The sequence below is a fragment of the Chiloscyllium plagiosum genome, chromosome 7, assembly GCF_004010195.1.
Source record: "Chiloscyllium plagiosum isolate BGI_BamShark_2017 chromosome 7, ASM401019v2, whole genome shotgun sequence".
NCBI classification, from domain to species: domain Eukaryota; kingdom Metazoa; phylum Chordata; class Chondrichthyes; order Orectolobiformes; family Hemiscylliidae; genus Chiloscyllium; species Chiloscyllium plagiosum.
The window spans coordinates 14776188-14791837 of NC_057716.1; the positions used below are offsets into that span (position 1 = coordinate 14776188).

The 15650-nt window shown below is 39.8% G+C and overlaps 1 protein-coding gene across 6 annotated transcripts in view; it reads right to left on the bottom strand.

Moving 5' to 3' along the window:
* Positions 1–15650, bottom strand: part of vps8 (VPS8 subunit of CORVET complex) — a 555322-nt gene that overhangs the window by 356551 nt on the left and 183121 nt on the right. For all 6 annotated transcript variants that reach the window (XM_043693080.1, XM_043693078.1, XM_043693079.1 and 3 more), the window contains 2 exons: positions 7432–7530; positions 6800–6889 (listed from right to left, as the gene is read on the bottom strand). In XM_043693080.1, the coding sequence (XP_043549015.1) occupies positions 6800–6889; positions 7432–7530 (189 nt within the window). The remainder of the gene's footprint in view (positions 1–6799; positions 6890–7431; positions 7531–15650) is intronic.

Here is a 15650-nt window from a genome sequence, read left to right on the forward strand (position 1 = left end):
CCAGGTGGTCACGGAGGGAACGGTCTTTGCGGAAGGCGGAAAGGTGTGGGGAGGGAAATATATCCCTGGTGGTGGGGTCTGTTTGGAGGTGGCGGAAATGTCGGCGGATGATTTGGTTTATGCGAAGGTTGGTAGGGTGGAAGGTGAGCACCAGGGGCGTTCTGTCCTTGTTACGGTTGGAGGGGTGGGGTCTGAGGGCGGAGGTGCGGGATGTGGACGAGATGTGTTGGAGGGCATCTTTAACCACGTGGGAAGGGAAATTGCGGTCTCTAAAGAAGGAGGCCATCTGGTGTGTTCTGTGGTGGAACTGGTCCTCCTCGGAGCAGATACGGCGGAGGCGGAGGAATTGGGAATACGGGATAGCATTACTTGGCTTGTTCCATTAAGGTCACTCCTTTAATAAGAGAGCTAGCACTCTCAATGTCTTTGGCTATCCATAACTCACCCTGTTGAAGCTACTGAATTGCCCACTGGTAAAGCTTCTATGTTCTTCAAAATCTCTCTCCAAATGCAAGGCAGGAAGTATCCAGGCTATTAGTCTATTATAATCAACATTACACTATCCTACAAACAGCACCCCAAAGGCTCTAATATATTTAATCACTAAAAAGGAAAATATAAACTTGCTACATGAAAAACTTGCTGAAAAGTATTGTGTAATTACTTCGTGAATTGTAGCTTTAACAGTTTATTTCAGTTCCGTTTTTAAAATAACAGTGTTTTTGGCTGAGATTCACTGCTGGCAGAGGGAGTTTACTTTTTATTTCTAATTCTAACCTGTTGCTGTGGTCAATAGCTGCAAATGAACAGTGTCAATAAAAATATGGAGTCTCTAGGTCAGCATTAACAACCTGGATATTCCGAAGTGTTAGGGATTAAATTTGTGGTAAACATCCTGAGATTTTAGATCTATAATTTGTAATGAATTATTGGCAGGACTTTTACCACTGGAAACAACAGTAATTAGTGTTAACACATAATATTCAGGCACTAAGCCAATGTGGAATGTAACAGCACTGAAGCACTGTGAATGCCAACATATCATGCCAATTTTTTGGAGATGATTTTAGTGGAAGTAAACAAATGTAGATGTGTCTAAGCTGTTGAGACTCAGTTGATGAGGCAGATTATATCTACCCAAAGTGGGAAATAATAAACAGGTGCAAAGAATGACAGCTTACAAATTAAATGAATATTTAAATTTGTATTGCCTTCAAAACCAATTGCACATGGCAAAATTATGGGAGAGTGTCGTTTTTATTTAAACATACACTACAGTGCAAAAATGAATTTAAAATGTTCTAATCAAAATTAGTGACATTGCTAAAATTGAGTTGAGCCCTGGACACAACTAACTGCTGGTGATAGTTAGTTTCCACATGTACACCGATTACATCCAAATCTATTTTACCACAATCTTGGTCAATGCCTCCATAGTTTTTTGTATAATCATGCTGCATGTGTGGTATCCACTACTGGAAGAGCAAAAATCCTCTGATTAAATATTTGGAAGACTGAAGCCAGTGTCTCTGGACCCCATCGCAAACTCCAGGTCCATTCCCGACTCAATCCTTCTCTCTGACAACCATCTGAAGCAGAAACAGACAAACCACAACCTCACTGTCATATTTTACCATATGACAAACTTCCAAACACTTCTTTGCATCTTCATATCGACTACATAGTTCCACTTCTATAACACTGCCTGACTTCGTCCTACCTCAACTCATCAGTCCGAGGACCCTCATCCATCCACTGTCTTAACAACACATTTGAATGCACACCACCACTCCATCTCTCATTTCATACCCTGAAAATCTGTGCTCATTGAAATCTCTGCTGCCCACATCATTACTCTAATTCCATGTCAAACATCACCCTTGAACTCATGACCTACACTAGTTCCTGGTCAAGCAACATCCTAATCTCTGCAATAACCTTGTCCTTCCCTATCTCTGCTGTACTCATCTCCAGTCCTACAATCCCAAGAATTCTGTGTTCATCCATCTCTGGTATTCGAAACAGTCATATCGGACTCAAATGTTAACTCTGTTTCTCTTCCCATAGACCTGCTAATTTTTTCCAGCGCTTTGTTTTTATTTCAAACTTTCAGGAGTATCTTTCATTTATTCATACTAAATAATAACATGAAAAGAAATATGGCAGTGGTCATAAAACCTTTCACACAACTTCATCTCTCTAAAGCATGATATTCAATAAGGTTCAGCTTTTTACACTTTGATGAAACAAATATTAAGAAGAAAAAGATTTGTTACTTCTGCTTTACTACTGGAAAAGAAAAAAAAAGAGATTTGGGACCATAAGTGATAATCGCACAGCAACAACAGTTACATCAGCTAGATTAAAATACTACATTGTTCCCAATTCTTTCGTGGCATTTCTATTACTTTCATTCTTAATTGTATGAAAAGCAATTGAGTCAGGTCCTAATGGCCATGAGTAATTAAGTATTGGACATCCGCTATTAATCTGCTGTAGGTGCAGAATATGTAATCTTCTGATTGTTGCTGATACCTTCAGACCATAACAACAGGGAGAACTGATTAAACTCAGGTATTTGAAAAGGGCATTTTACATATTGAAGTTTATACCTCTAGTATGTTAACTCTCCCATCTTTGCATGTTTATTCTTCTGGAACCTCTTCGTCCAGTAAAATGTTTCAACTTTTTTACCCACACATTTATCTGTTATTCCTTATTTCTCCTGCTTGAACATTGTAAGTTCATTAAAATCTGGGTCCCCAATTAAAACTCAGCCAGTACAAGACCTTGATAAGACCTCTTCTGGAGCACTGTGTGCAGTTTTGGTCACCCTGTTCTAAGAGAGATATTATTAACCTAGAGAGGGTTGAGGAAAGATTTACCAGGTTGTTGCTGGGAGTAGAGGGTTTGAGATATAAAGATAGATTGGAAAGGCTGGGACTGTTTTTCGCTGGAGTGCAGGAGGTTGAGGGGTGACCTGATTGAGATTTATAAAATCACGAGGGGCATTGGTAAGGTAAGAACAACAAGGGACTTTTCCCTTAGTTGGGGAGTGCAAAACCAGAGGACATATTTTTAAGGTAAAAGGAGAAAGATTTAAAAAGGACATGAAGGGCAACTTTTCTTTTTACAAGAGTGGGTGGTGTGTGGAATGAACCGCCAGAAAAAGTAGTGGATCCGATACAGACATATTAGATTAGATTAGATTACTTAATTTACAGTGTGGAAACAGGCCCTTCGGCTCAACAAGTCCACACCGACCCGCCAAAGCGCAACCCACCCAGACCGATTTCCCCTACATTTACCTCTGCCCCTAACACTGCGGGCAATTTAGCACGGCCAATTCACCTGGCCTGCACATTTTTGGATTGTGGGAGGAAACCAGAGCACCCGGAGGAAACCCACACAGACGCAGGGAGAATGTGCAAACTCCACACAGACAGTCACCTGAGGCGGGAATTGAACCCGGGTCTCTGGCGCTGAGGGGCAGCAGTGCTAACCACTGTGCCATATAAAAGACATTTTAGATAAGTTCATTAACAGAAAAAGTTTGGAAGGATATGGACCAAGCGCAGGCAGGTGGAGCTAGTTTAGTTTGGGAACGTGGTCAGTGTGGACTGGTTTGACCAAAAGGTCTGTTGCCATGCTGTATGACTCAACGACTCTATTAACGTTTGATTGCGCAATGCCAACCACTCTCCCAAAGACACTGAAACAAGCCTCTCCTATACCCTCCTTTACCTTTACCAGATACCTCTGATAAAGAACTAGCGAGTGTTACAACCCTGATGAGGTCTGCAGTGGTAATCAAGCTTCATTGATACACATGATGTCCTAGAAGTTTAAAAGTCCAATTTAATCACCAAGATGGGCTAAATTGCCTAATCATACTGCAGTCAACCGCAAGAAAAACAAGAGACTCCTGCCCAATATCATCGATCAACACAAAAGTTTCCTTATCATGAACATATTTAGTCTTCAACAAGTGGGAGAATGGGTTATTAACTACTGCACTGCCAACATAAACTATATTTCCAAACACATTCATACAAAGACAGGATGAGATGAAATGTACTGCAATGCAGAGGTATTACAGGTGAAAACAAAAAGGTAAAAATTGAAAATCTTGGAGGACTTGGGCACCAAAGCACAAGAGTGGAACGAAATGACTTTTTCAGAGATCTTTCAGTTCCCACAGATGATATTCACACTGGTGACACCATAGGGCAATGAAGGATCTTCCGTACAGGTAGCTGGTCTGCAAAACCCAGATCTTATATGGAAATAACAGTTTTTGGAGTATTTGAGAACCATCTTTTTTTTACTCAAAGAGAGAGAAGAAGGAAAGAAAGTAGGAGAGATGATGCACTGTATTTCCACAATGATAGAGCAATTTTGTCACATCTCCAGGACAGAGGTAGACTTGTGGCTTGCTGCAGCCTTCTTGAAAGTCTCTTTTCAACTGTACCACTCATTAATCTGTGGCAAAACAGAAACTAACAGCCCCAAAAACTGTTGCCAGGCAACCATCAACTCAAGGCTCCTTCTACCAGTTTGTCTCGCAAAAGTAACTAATCAATCATGCCTCTTCTCCAAGCAGCTCTGATTTTCCCAAAGTCACTTGTCCTTTTGCAAACAAAAAGAAAAGCACAATACAGTTCTAACTTTTGACACTCAAGTTTCCAAAGAGTCACATGGTAACCTCTAACTCAAGCATTCTGCAAAACCTCAATTTTTTCAGTCTTCAATCCAAGGGAAGGTGTTTCTAACACATGCAGAAGATTAACGATATAAAAATAGGAAGCCAAACATGTATTTAGAGAAGTAATCCTTATGTTTTCAATCGCAGCACATAAGCGAATTATTTCAAAACACAATCTAGAATTTGGTAAACAGATGGTGTTTAGAAATGTACCTGTGGAATGTTTGACTACCAAATGGAACAGACAATTGCTTAAACTTGCAAATATAAGTGTGTACATAAATTACAATACATTCCAAATTTATCCCATTATTTCCGGAAGGGAATGAAATTCAAAAGCAATTATTTTCATGACATTTAGACTGCAACATTTTCATTTGCACTTGGAAGCTGAACAAATGAAGAAGACATAAAAAAAGTGCAATGAGTGAAATTTGTACTATTTCTAATAAAGTCATACATTTACATAAACAGGAGCCATCATGGACCCAAAAATTATATTGAGTCGATCGAGACATTTTCTCCCACAAACTTCAGAGTCAAAAAAGATATTACCAAATTTCTTCCTCTGCCACAAAGATACGTAAGCTGAAATGTGTCTATCTATCTACTCAATCCTCAACATGGCCAGCCTAGAAGCTCAGGAACAATGATGCTCAGAGCATTCATTTACTGTTCCTGAGTAAGAAATGTCCTTTCATTTAATTGCAAGAGGTTCAGAATGCTTGTAGCACTCAGTTGGTTTGTTTTCCAGTGAAAGTTGAAAATGTTAAAATTTATTCTGAAAAACAGTCATGTTGGACTCAAAACTGCTCTCTTTCCACAGATGCTGTTAGACTCATTGAGCTTACTCAATACTTGATTTAAGATTTCCCGCATCCGTAGTCATTTTACTTTACATATTGCTTTTTTTCCTAATCACTGTTCACTCTATTTGTGCTATTCCTTATGATGATTAAAGTTATTGCTAAACGGCTTTACATCCCAATTATTTTTCTAAGTATTAAATGGAAGACCATTAACCGTGGATTTATTCCATACACAAAGATTTGATGAAGAAACTATTTCGTTTGCATCTCAACTCTCATTTGACACTCATTAATATCATGCTTACACACTTTAGTTCTGCTCAGTGCAGACTAAGCAAAGCTGCCTGCAACCAGATCATCTATTCCTTTCATTGTTTTAAAAGCTTGCATCATCTCTAATCATGCTTGTTTCTTTCATGGAAACAAATACTGCTAAAAATGTAACAGATAGAATTGATGTAACCCTTATGATATGCTTTACAAATATATTCTCCTCAATAAGATCACAGATAAAATAGGAAAGCATGTTTTGTTGTTTGTTAAAAAGCTTGATCATTTGAAATTAATTCTTACGTCGCAACAGGAGACAGGTTTTTATAATAAAATTATGCTTTGAGTCAGTGATTCGAAGGGCATGGTAGAATACATAACAAGGGAACGAAAGGGGTAGAACAGAGTACAAGGCAGGAAGAAGAAACAGAGTACAGAGGATTGTAGATGATAACCGAAAGCATATAAAGGGGACAAAAGGGAAATGGAAAATAAGCTTTAGGTTGACAAGAGGAATTCACCTGACATCCCCCCCACCCCCAAGAGTTTCACATTATGCATACGGAAAATTCTATGAATGCATGTAATGGGGAATGCCCTGCCAGTTAAAAAAAATGGCACTACCCAAATAGGCACTATAAATATCAGCGTGGAATGGGGAGAGGGACTAGCAGAGGGACTCCACATCTGCAATTTGCATCTGTGTACAGACTGCATTTTCAGGCTGGAAGCAGACATTCACTATGACGAAACAGCTTGACTGTTATTGCAACTACTCTTTTATCTTATGCTATGGACCTCCAGAGAAATGCATGGATCAGAATTGCACCTCAATTTCTCCTTCAGATATCTAAAGTTGTCAGCGTTCTGAGTTGACAAATTTTCTGAAGCTATTGTTCAGCCTTTATTAGTTTACCAGACTGGCATTTATAATATTGTTAGATAAATTCCACTAAACTAATTCACAAACAGTTATCATTACAAGAAAATAGAATACTTGATAACATTAGTTTACCTCCAATTGGTCCAAAATCACTCTGAGTTCTGTAAAGAAATGCATCGCAAACAGTTCACCTGCCTTTGCAGGATTGATGGTCACCAACTCCTGCAATTCAACAAAAAATGAATTTGCCTTTCCAAAAATAAGGGTTTAATCTCCTCAGTATACATATAAAAGTGCATGATGTCTTAGCATAGTGGTAACAGCAAGTCACTGAGAGAAGTAATATGTTTTCATTACCTTTGTATCAGCTGGAAGCAAAACATTATGCTAATGACACATATGGCTCTTTGTATATTAGGACAAATAAGTGTTAAGACAATTCCAAAATGAATGATAGTTTTTACCATGAATTTCAATTGTATAAAACACACAAATTTCACCATTTGGTAAACTCCAGGATTTTAAATGAGGTCTGAGCAGTGAGGTAATACAAAGTCAATTTAACTTGGTTTTCATTGCAGTGTATCCCCCTATAAATTAAAGTCAACTAGAAATAGATATATTAACAAAAGCATAACACTATGAAGTACATAAATCATAACTAAGTTCTACGTATTTATTAGAATAACACTGTATAGTTTATATTCTTTTCATTTTACTTCATTAGCTCATTCAAATCACTCTGAGCTATTGAATGGGGGTACCTTAGCGTGTTCCATGGTTTTATTCCACACAGAGTTCTTCTCTTCACTACTGTATCCAGGTATCGACAAAATATTATGGATGTAACTGAAAATTTCCTCCTAAACCAGTAAACATAATAGTTACTAACAAGGAAAAAATGCTAACATGGGGTCTCCACAATACAAAGGAAATAAAATGAGATGTGCATCAACTCCCCAAAGACCAACACAAATTGAAATTATTCTTTCCAGCAAGGCCATCAAGTAGAGAATGATACAGTGTCTGTGATATACTTCTCAAGTAAGTTTGATAAAGGTCTTTTCACAAAACATGCAGATAGCTTTGCATCTTGTGTGAGTACAAGTGACATGTTAAAAGATTTGCAAGGACAATATGTTCAGTCATCCATCCTTGCACATGTTGCAGATTATTTCTTGAATCTCAAAAATATTTCAGAATACTTTAGCAACAATCCAAATAATACATTGTGTAATACTGGTTATTTTCGTAACTGAGTCGTTGGACACATTCAAAGTTGGATGAAGCTTTAAGACTGAATTTAGTACACAAGTGGATTAAACCTACAGAACAAGCAACTGTGCAATTCCTGAGGCCACTTTGTACAGTGTTCTCCCCTCCTCACCAAATGCTTTTGCTGAAGCTCATTTGAACTTTTCCAAACAATTTCTGTCAGAATTAAATTTGTTTGAAACATTTTCTTTGATATAATGCAAATAGTTCTTTGATGTATCATTTCAAAAATTAAAACAAGAATCAACGCCAATTAATCAGCTCTCAGTAACTCCATTCTAAACTTTTGACTTGAAAGTTTTACAAACATGAGACACTCCAATTATATTATGGTAAGTTAGTCAGTTTCTTAGTAAATTAAAACAAAAATCACATTAGAAGTTTTTTAAAAGCATCTTTCAATGCTCTTGTACCCAAAAAAATCCATTTTAATTTTAAAAGCCACCCTGAAGGTCTGCAAATGAGAGTATTCATTGTAAATCCCCAATGATGATTAATTCACAGAGAGATTATTGCATGTTTTGTAGTGACGTTTTAAAACTTGAACCAAAGATTTAGAAATTAGTTACATGGAGTTCAATTTAAGTTTAAAATTCAACAACCTTTTTTGTCATTTACGCTAAGTGGCAAAAAACTGCATTGCTTTGGCTTTGTGCAATCGATGCACAGCAACCAGCTCAAATTGGTTCCTGAATGCAAAGATAACTGAAGGCAATGGAGACGCATAAGGATCATTCACACTTCACTTCCTGAAATCAATTCATACATCTGAGGCAAGTAGGAAAGCTTGTGGAATGCAATTTTTAGTCTGTAATATTGATCATTAAAGCAGGAATAGAAGCTTGACTGGCAGGTTAACTAATTTAAAGAAGTCAATTGCCCCATAGCTGGGCAAATAACCTGCAAATGCAGGAGGGATTAAAGTGTGTAACAGCATAGCTTCATTTGAGTCAATTTCTGCACAGTCCCATCAGACACCAGGCCAGATTGACTATCATGCAGCAAGTGAAGACTGCAGAGGCTGGAGATCAGAGTTAAGAGTGTGGTGCTGGAAAGTACAGCTGATCAGGCAGCAACTGAGGAGCAGGAGAGTCGACATTTCAGGCATAAGCTTTTCATCAGGAATTACTATTCCAGCACCACACTTTAGACTGACCATCATGTTAGACACCTGAAAAGCACTAGAGGTGTACTATCAAAACCTATGATAGCAAGAAATGTGAGCCATTGGCAGAACCCTCTCCCAACCCAGCATCCTCATCATTGTACATTAACCACTCAAACCATCGGCCAGCGCATACCATTAATGTCCATGACAACAGACTCATGAAGTAACTACTCTACTCAGCACTTGTTTCAGTCGGAACCTCAGTGGAGGACAGTGGGCATGCTTTAGGTGTTGAGGTCAAACACTTCAAGTTCCTGACCTATAAATGACCAAAATAAAGAAGGCTCATTTGGGAAAGCATCAAACACTTTCAGATACTTTGTTGGAAAAGCAAAGGCAACACTGAGACATAGGAGAGATGCAAAAAAATCTCTAAACAAAAGCTGCCCCCAATCTTTTAAGCACCACTAGCCCCATATAAGGCAAAAACAACCAAATGCCATCTAAGAATCAACTGAACCAGAGTAAAGCAAGTCATCCTTGATCCTGAAAGGATGTCTAAGAATTAAGGAAAATACTACAAATGAAAAGCCTCAGAGGGACATGGTGGGTTATTGAAATGGACAGGTAGGTGCTAGCTGCAATTTAAATGTAGGGAAGAAATCATAGTTTACATTTTGAGAGTATAAACAGGCATGGAAGTCCAGATGTTATCAGAAAGGGCAGCTGAACACAGTGACAAGAAGTCATTTTTAAAATGCCCAAGAGAATAAATTAAAATTAACAAAGAACAAGCAGCAGGTTCAGTTGAGACTGCTCAAGCAAACAGCTTTAACAGACTCAAGATGCCAAGTTTTCACCTTCTTTGCTATATTTTTCCAATGATCATTTAACATGATCCAGACCTCAAACAGCATGTTCCTAAGAAAGCTAGCCTATCTGATTCATTCATAAAGTCCAATGTTGTGAAATGAAAATCATATTTGTTTTGTTCATAAGCAGGATAGTATGGAAACTTTGCTTTGATGGTTAATATCAGAATTTCAATTGGTGTTATCTACATGCTTCAAACAAACAGGAAATCCATTTATATGGCAGCTGTGTCTGCAATTTTCTAAAACATCTGAAGCAGTATTCTTCACTGGGATAGCTGGATTAATGAATGCTTCAAGTCTGTATTGCCAACACAGCTGGCATTTGATGGGCACAGTGACAATTAGAATGACTCTACCAATTCAAAAAACTGTAACTATAAACCTAAATTGAACTTGCTCCAATTATCTATATTACTTCATATTTATAGTTCATCCTTTTCATGACTATTTCAAGGCCTTTCTTTCTACAATTATTTTCCCTGATGAAGAACGGCCATTACCATATCATCAAGTTAAATTGAATGAATAGAAGGTCATAAAATGCCTCTGGAAATGAACAAGAGACAAAAGACATGGCTTGTGAGGCTTTATACTTGACAGCTGGCAAGTAAAGCATAAAATTACAGAAAACCCATTAGTCAGGTACAGACACAAAAAAAGTTAACATTACGAAAATGGAACATGCTCAGCAACATAATTTTGGGTGATATTTTTGAAGTTTAAAATCTGAAGTGATTATATTACACAATTTAGTGAGCTAATCACAGATGGAATGACTTCAGAGTTTTGGTCAAGCAATTCTAGTAAGAGGGTTTTGATAAAAAATACTCTCAGAGGGCAATGCACAACTGTGCACAGATGCGTAGGAAGGAATTTATTTGGCCGACATCAAGCACAAAACTAAACAATGACAATGAAACAGACTACAGTGGAGTGCAGTTACAAAAATGAATTTTACCACAGCCCAAATAAGCAGAATACTGGAATGATCAGTATATCAGAAGGTAAGATCTTCTGAGTGTTACTTTGAATCCTAATGGATATCAGCATCAACAGAGCAAATTGATGGCACATAATTCGATTTTATTCTGTTCAAAAGGAAATTGTTGTAACTAAACAAAACCTTAAATTGGATTAGTATCTGATCAGTTTTAGTTAACCATTAATGTTTCATAATTGACAGAAACATTTTAAAAGTAGATTAGTAGACTGGATTTCAGCAATCGATTCAAAGTCCTGACACTGGGGTCACCTGTGGGATGGGTAAGTGGCAAAATTTCAAAGGCAAATTTCTACCATGCGTCCAATTAGATTTAGATTTTACTGTCATGTGTACTCAAGTACAGAAGCATAGGAGTACAGTGAGAAGTGTATTATGTCACTACAAAAGGCACCATCTTAGGTACTAAGGTACAAAGTAGGAAGAGGAACAGAGTTAAAGGGTTAAGCATCACTTCATAGAATGAGTAGAAAAATAAATAAAGGCAAAGGTTAACATTGAAGTCTTTCTTAATTTAAACCAGGGAAATAAAGGAATAAATTAAAAGTTCAAAAATCTTTGATGAGTTCTCCATTTATCTCATTCTCCGGGAGATTTCAGCAGCCTGTTCTTGACATCGCTGTAGGTACCAACGCTGCTGCTGAAGCAGCTGCCTCTCCAATCTCCCCTGGTGTCTCAGGAACATAGACAGGCAAGACCCACTTGAGCCGAAACACCTCTATGAGCCACCGAGAGTCCAGACCGACATATCGCCAAGAAACTAGGCCGAGACTGGCCATTCGCCACCAAGAGCCTAGGCCGAGACTAGCCACGAGCCGCCGAGAGCCTGGGCCGAGACTAGCCATGAGCCGCCAAGAGCCTGGGCCGAGACTGGCCATGAGCTGCAGAGAGACTGGGCCGAGACTGGCCATGAGCCGCTGGGAGACTGGGCCAACACTGGCCATCAGTCGCTGAGAGACTGGGCCGAGACTGGCCATGAGCCGCCGGGAGACAGGGCCAAGACTGGCCATGAGCCGCCGAGAGACTGGGCCAAGACTGGCCACTTGCCGCCGAGAGCCTGGGCCGAGACTGGCCATGAGCTGCCGAGAGATTGGGCCGAGGCTGGCCATGAGCTGCCGAGATACTGGGTAGAGAGAGACGAGGCTGAGAGCCCCCTGAGTAATTAGTATCATGCTGGGTGAGGGAAGTAGTGTCACCAGGGAGGTTATCAGCCATTTTTAAACATAAAATCATAGCCTTCATACTGGCTGCAGAGAGAAGAGTTAAAGGAAAAGATGCAGCAAAAGCTAAGTTGCGTAGGAATAGGTTCACTGAGGTAAAAGGAAACTCTACACTAATGCTGCTCTGAGGTACGCAAAAGAATAGAGAAACTGGCCAGTAGCAAACTGAAACACTGACGAGAGATCTGAACTGCCCTGAATCACAGAGTTGCCACCTTCTAAAAGAGATATCATCTTATCATCCAAAGCACCCTCCACCAGCATAGCAATTCTCATGTAAATATAATACAATGAATGGATGCCACCAGCTGGTAAACCTGACACAGAAATAATGGAGCAGGTAATGGGGGCAGGGACAACTGCAGCCACTCCCAAAAGAACTGAGAGAAGGTTCAGCCATGTTCAAGGTCATGCAGATCAACAACTTGAGAAGTATCAGCAAAGTGGCAGTTGCTGAAGCAGCAGTGCCAAATGCAAGTAGAGACATCCCTCAAAGTTCCTGGTGGTAGACAACGGAGGAGTCATCTATAGCACAAGTGGTAGCATTTATCTGATATATGAGCACATGGCCTCATCAGGTGAGAATGGTGAACCTCATGGAGAGCCAAGTGGACGCAGAAGGTTTTTGCTGAACCTTACTGAATGCCCTCATCTTTGAACAGCGCAAAGCAACAGATCAGGAAGACCAATAGGTTGCCTCCATCTCAGATGCAGCCTCTGCAACAGCATAATTAGGAGCATATTGAAGATACCTAATGATACATGAGATTCTAGTGGGCATTTATTTCCTGCATGTGCATTCACATTTTGTATCTTAACATATGGAAATTCATACTTAGGCATCCTTTGTATTTCTTGCTAACCCAGTATCAAGATGTTTAAATCTTTAAGATGGTGCCCATGCAATGGTAGCCAGTAAATGTAGAGTTCTGGGTAAATGAAGCATTTGGGATTATCTCATCATGAAGCTCCTCATTTGGTAATGGATTTTCAGCACAGGCCACCAGGACATTAACGTTATCCAGTGGATCAACAGGGATTCCCAAATGGATAGTGTGTAAATGGACTTGTATGTCTCCCTTTCACATGCCATCACCTCCTCACCTGCATAGCTATTGAATGCAGAATCTAGATGCATTTCTGCCTCAATGCCCCCTTGGAGGGGTTTGGAATACTCATTATTTTCACCCGTTACCAGTTCTACACACCTGTGCCTGGTTGAGCAGAATGCAGAAAACTGCACTACGGGACACCCTCGAGCATTGACCTTGAAAGGTTTCCCCAAAACAGTCAAACAACATTTACAGAAGTCAAATGTCCATCATACTGTCATCAGTTAGGCCATGCCAGCAACTGTAAGCTTCCTTTGGGTCAGTGTTGGTCTTCCACACTGGTCCAAACAAGTCATGACATCTCTTGACACTAAGGATCCATCCATGAAGGTTTTTTGATGGTTCAAAAAGCTAATGTACCTCGGTTTAACCTCAGTATGTATGAGTCATGGCAGCATCACAAGAACCTCACACAACCCTGAAAGCTTCCAATCCAGCAATTACAGATAACTTGAACTTTTGAGGGAGTGGAATTCCTTCTTCAAATTCAAATGTGCCCAGCTGCTCTGATAGGCACTTGATAGCCACCCATGTGAGATAAACCAGTGTTGACCCTAAAATGAATCAATCACCCAGCCGATTGCATGATTGATGCAAATGCGGATGTATTCCCCTGCCTTCAGGATAACAGCTGACTCAGAGATCTTGGAATTCCTTCCAGACAACCCCTGGAGAACCTTGTCTGAAAAAAAAATGAGGAACAGGTAATCTTCAATGCCACCATCAGATCCCAGTGGCTTCAATCTCATCTCCAGCATCCAGTTGGTCATGAAATACCCGTCAAATAAACAGTCCTCAAAGACCCAGATACTCGTCGTCTTTATGAAACTCAGCCTCACCCTGTGCATCTTTTACACGAGACATCACCTTCCTCCACGTTAGCTGCCCAATGCCCCCTCCATGTCCATGTCCAAGTTCTGTTCCTGCCCTCTCCATACGGGCGATAGTCTCTTCATTCCACTGTCTGACTGTCAATCTCTAAGTGTAGAGCTTCCAGCACTCATTAAACTGTTCAACTTTCTGAATATTCCACAGAATTCATGCAATGTGGAAATAGGCCATTTGGCCTAACAAGTCCATACCAAGCCTCTGAAGAACATCCCACCCAGACCCATCCCCCTACCCTAATCCCTGTAACCCTATATTTCCCATGGTTAACCCACCTCCTGGACACTATGGGCAATTTAGCATGGCCAATCCACCTAACCTGCGCATCTTTGGACGGTGGGAAGAAACCAGAGCACCTAGCAGCAACCCACACAGACCAGAGGAGAATGTGCAAACTCCACACAGACAGTTACCTGAGGGTGGAGTTGAACCTGGGTCGATGGTGCTGTGAGGCAGCAGTGCTAGCCACTCGGTCACTCCTCCCACATCTTCCCCCTAGACCCATCACCTTCAATCTCCACGAACCCTGCCCAACCATGCATTTCCTGTACATGCTACCATGCGTTTCCTATACTTGCTGCAGGATACTCCAGAGACATATTTCAGAGACTCCACTTTTGTTAAGACGTGGGACTGAATGCCATCAGTTAAAGCCAAAACTCATCAATTGCTTGCTCGTCTCCTTTGAGCTGACCAATTCCTAACATTCCATGGGAACTGAGCACCCAATGGAAAGTTCTATAAGCAGTCAAATATCACTTCCAATCCAGAAATGAATTTCGCTGCCCTCTGCCAGTCTGAACAACCCTGATGATTTGAATGGTTAAGCAACAAGGTTTGGCTATTGGCAGTAAGGGTGTGTGTGTGTGTGTGTGCGTGCGTGTGTGTGTGTGTATATAAAAAGAGAGGTTGGGAGAATAAAATTCGTTATACAGTGCATCTACATTCCAAAACAGTTTGGCTTTTCTAAGAGAAAAGATCCACAAAAATTTAAAATTTCCACACATTCACTGAAATGGAACTTCCTGAAAATTAAAGTGTTAGATTTATGACTGGCAAAGAAACTGGAGCCTTGAAGATAACATTAGCATCAACTCGAAAAAAAAAACACATTTTCCTCCCACAGTCAAAGGCAATTGATTGAATTGGCTTTCAACTCACTCTAGCGTAATCCCTGGAGCAAATCACCTTTAGCTAAAATGAGTAAGGTCTTACTGATCTCAGCAAATCGCTTTGTCTTTGTGTATTAATCAAGAATATGACACAATCAACCAAGTTTGTCATTCCAATTACTCAAAGAATGCACAGACCACTCAAATAAATACTCAAGGCTCTAATCCTATACTAAATTATCCTAAGAGTGCTACAACTGTTTATTCTTTGTTCAAATGATCTGGTCAGTCAAGATAACACTCCACCCAGGTGCAGACACATTGATTGAATACATTTCAATCATATTGCCTCAAATATTTTGTCTCTTAAATGACAAAAGGTTACTATTTTTG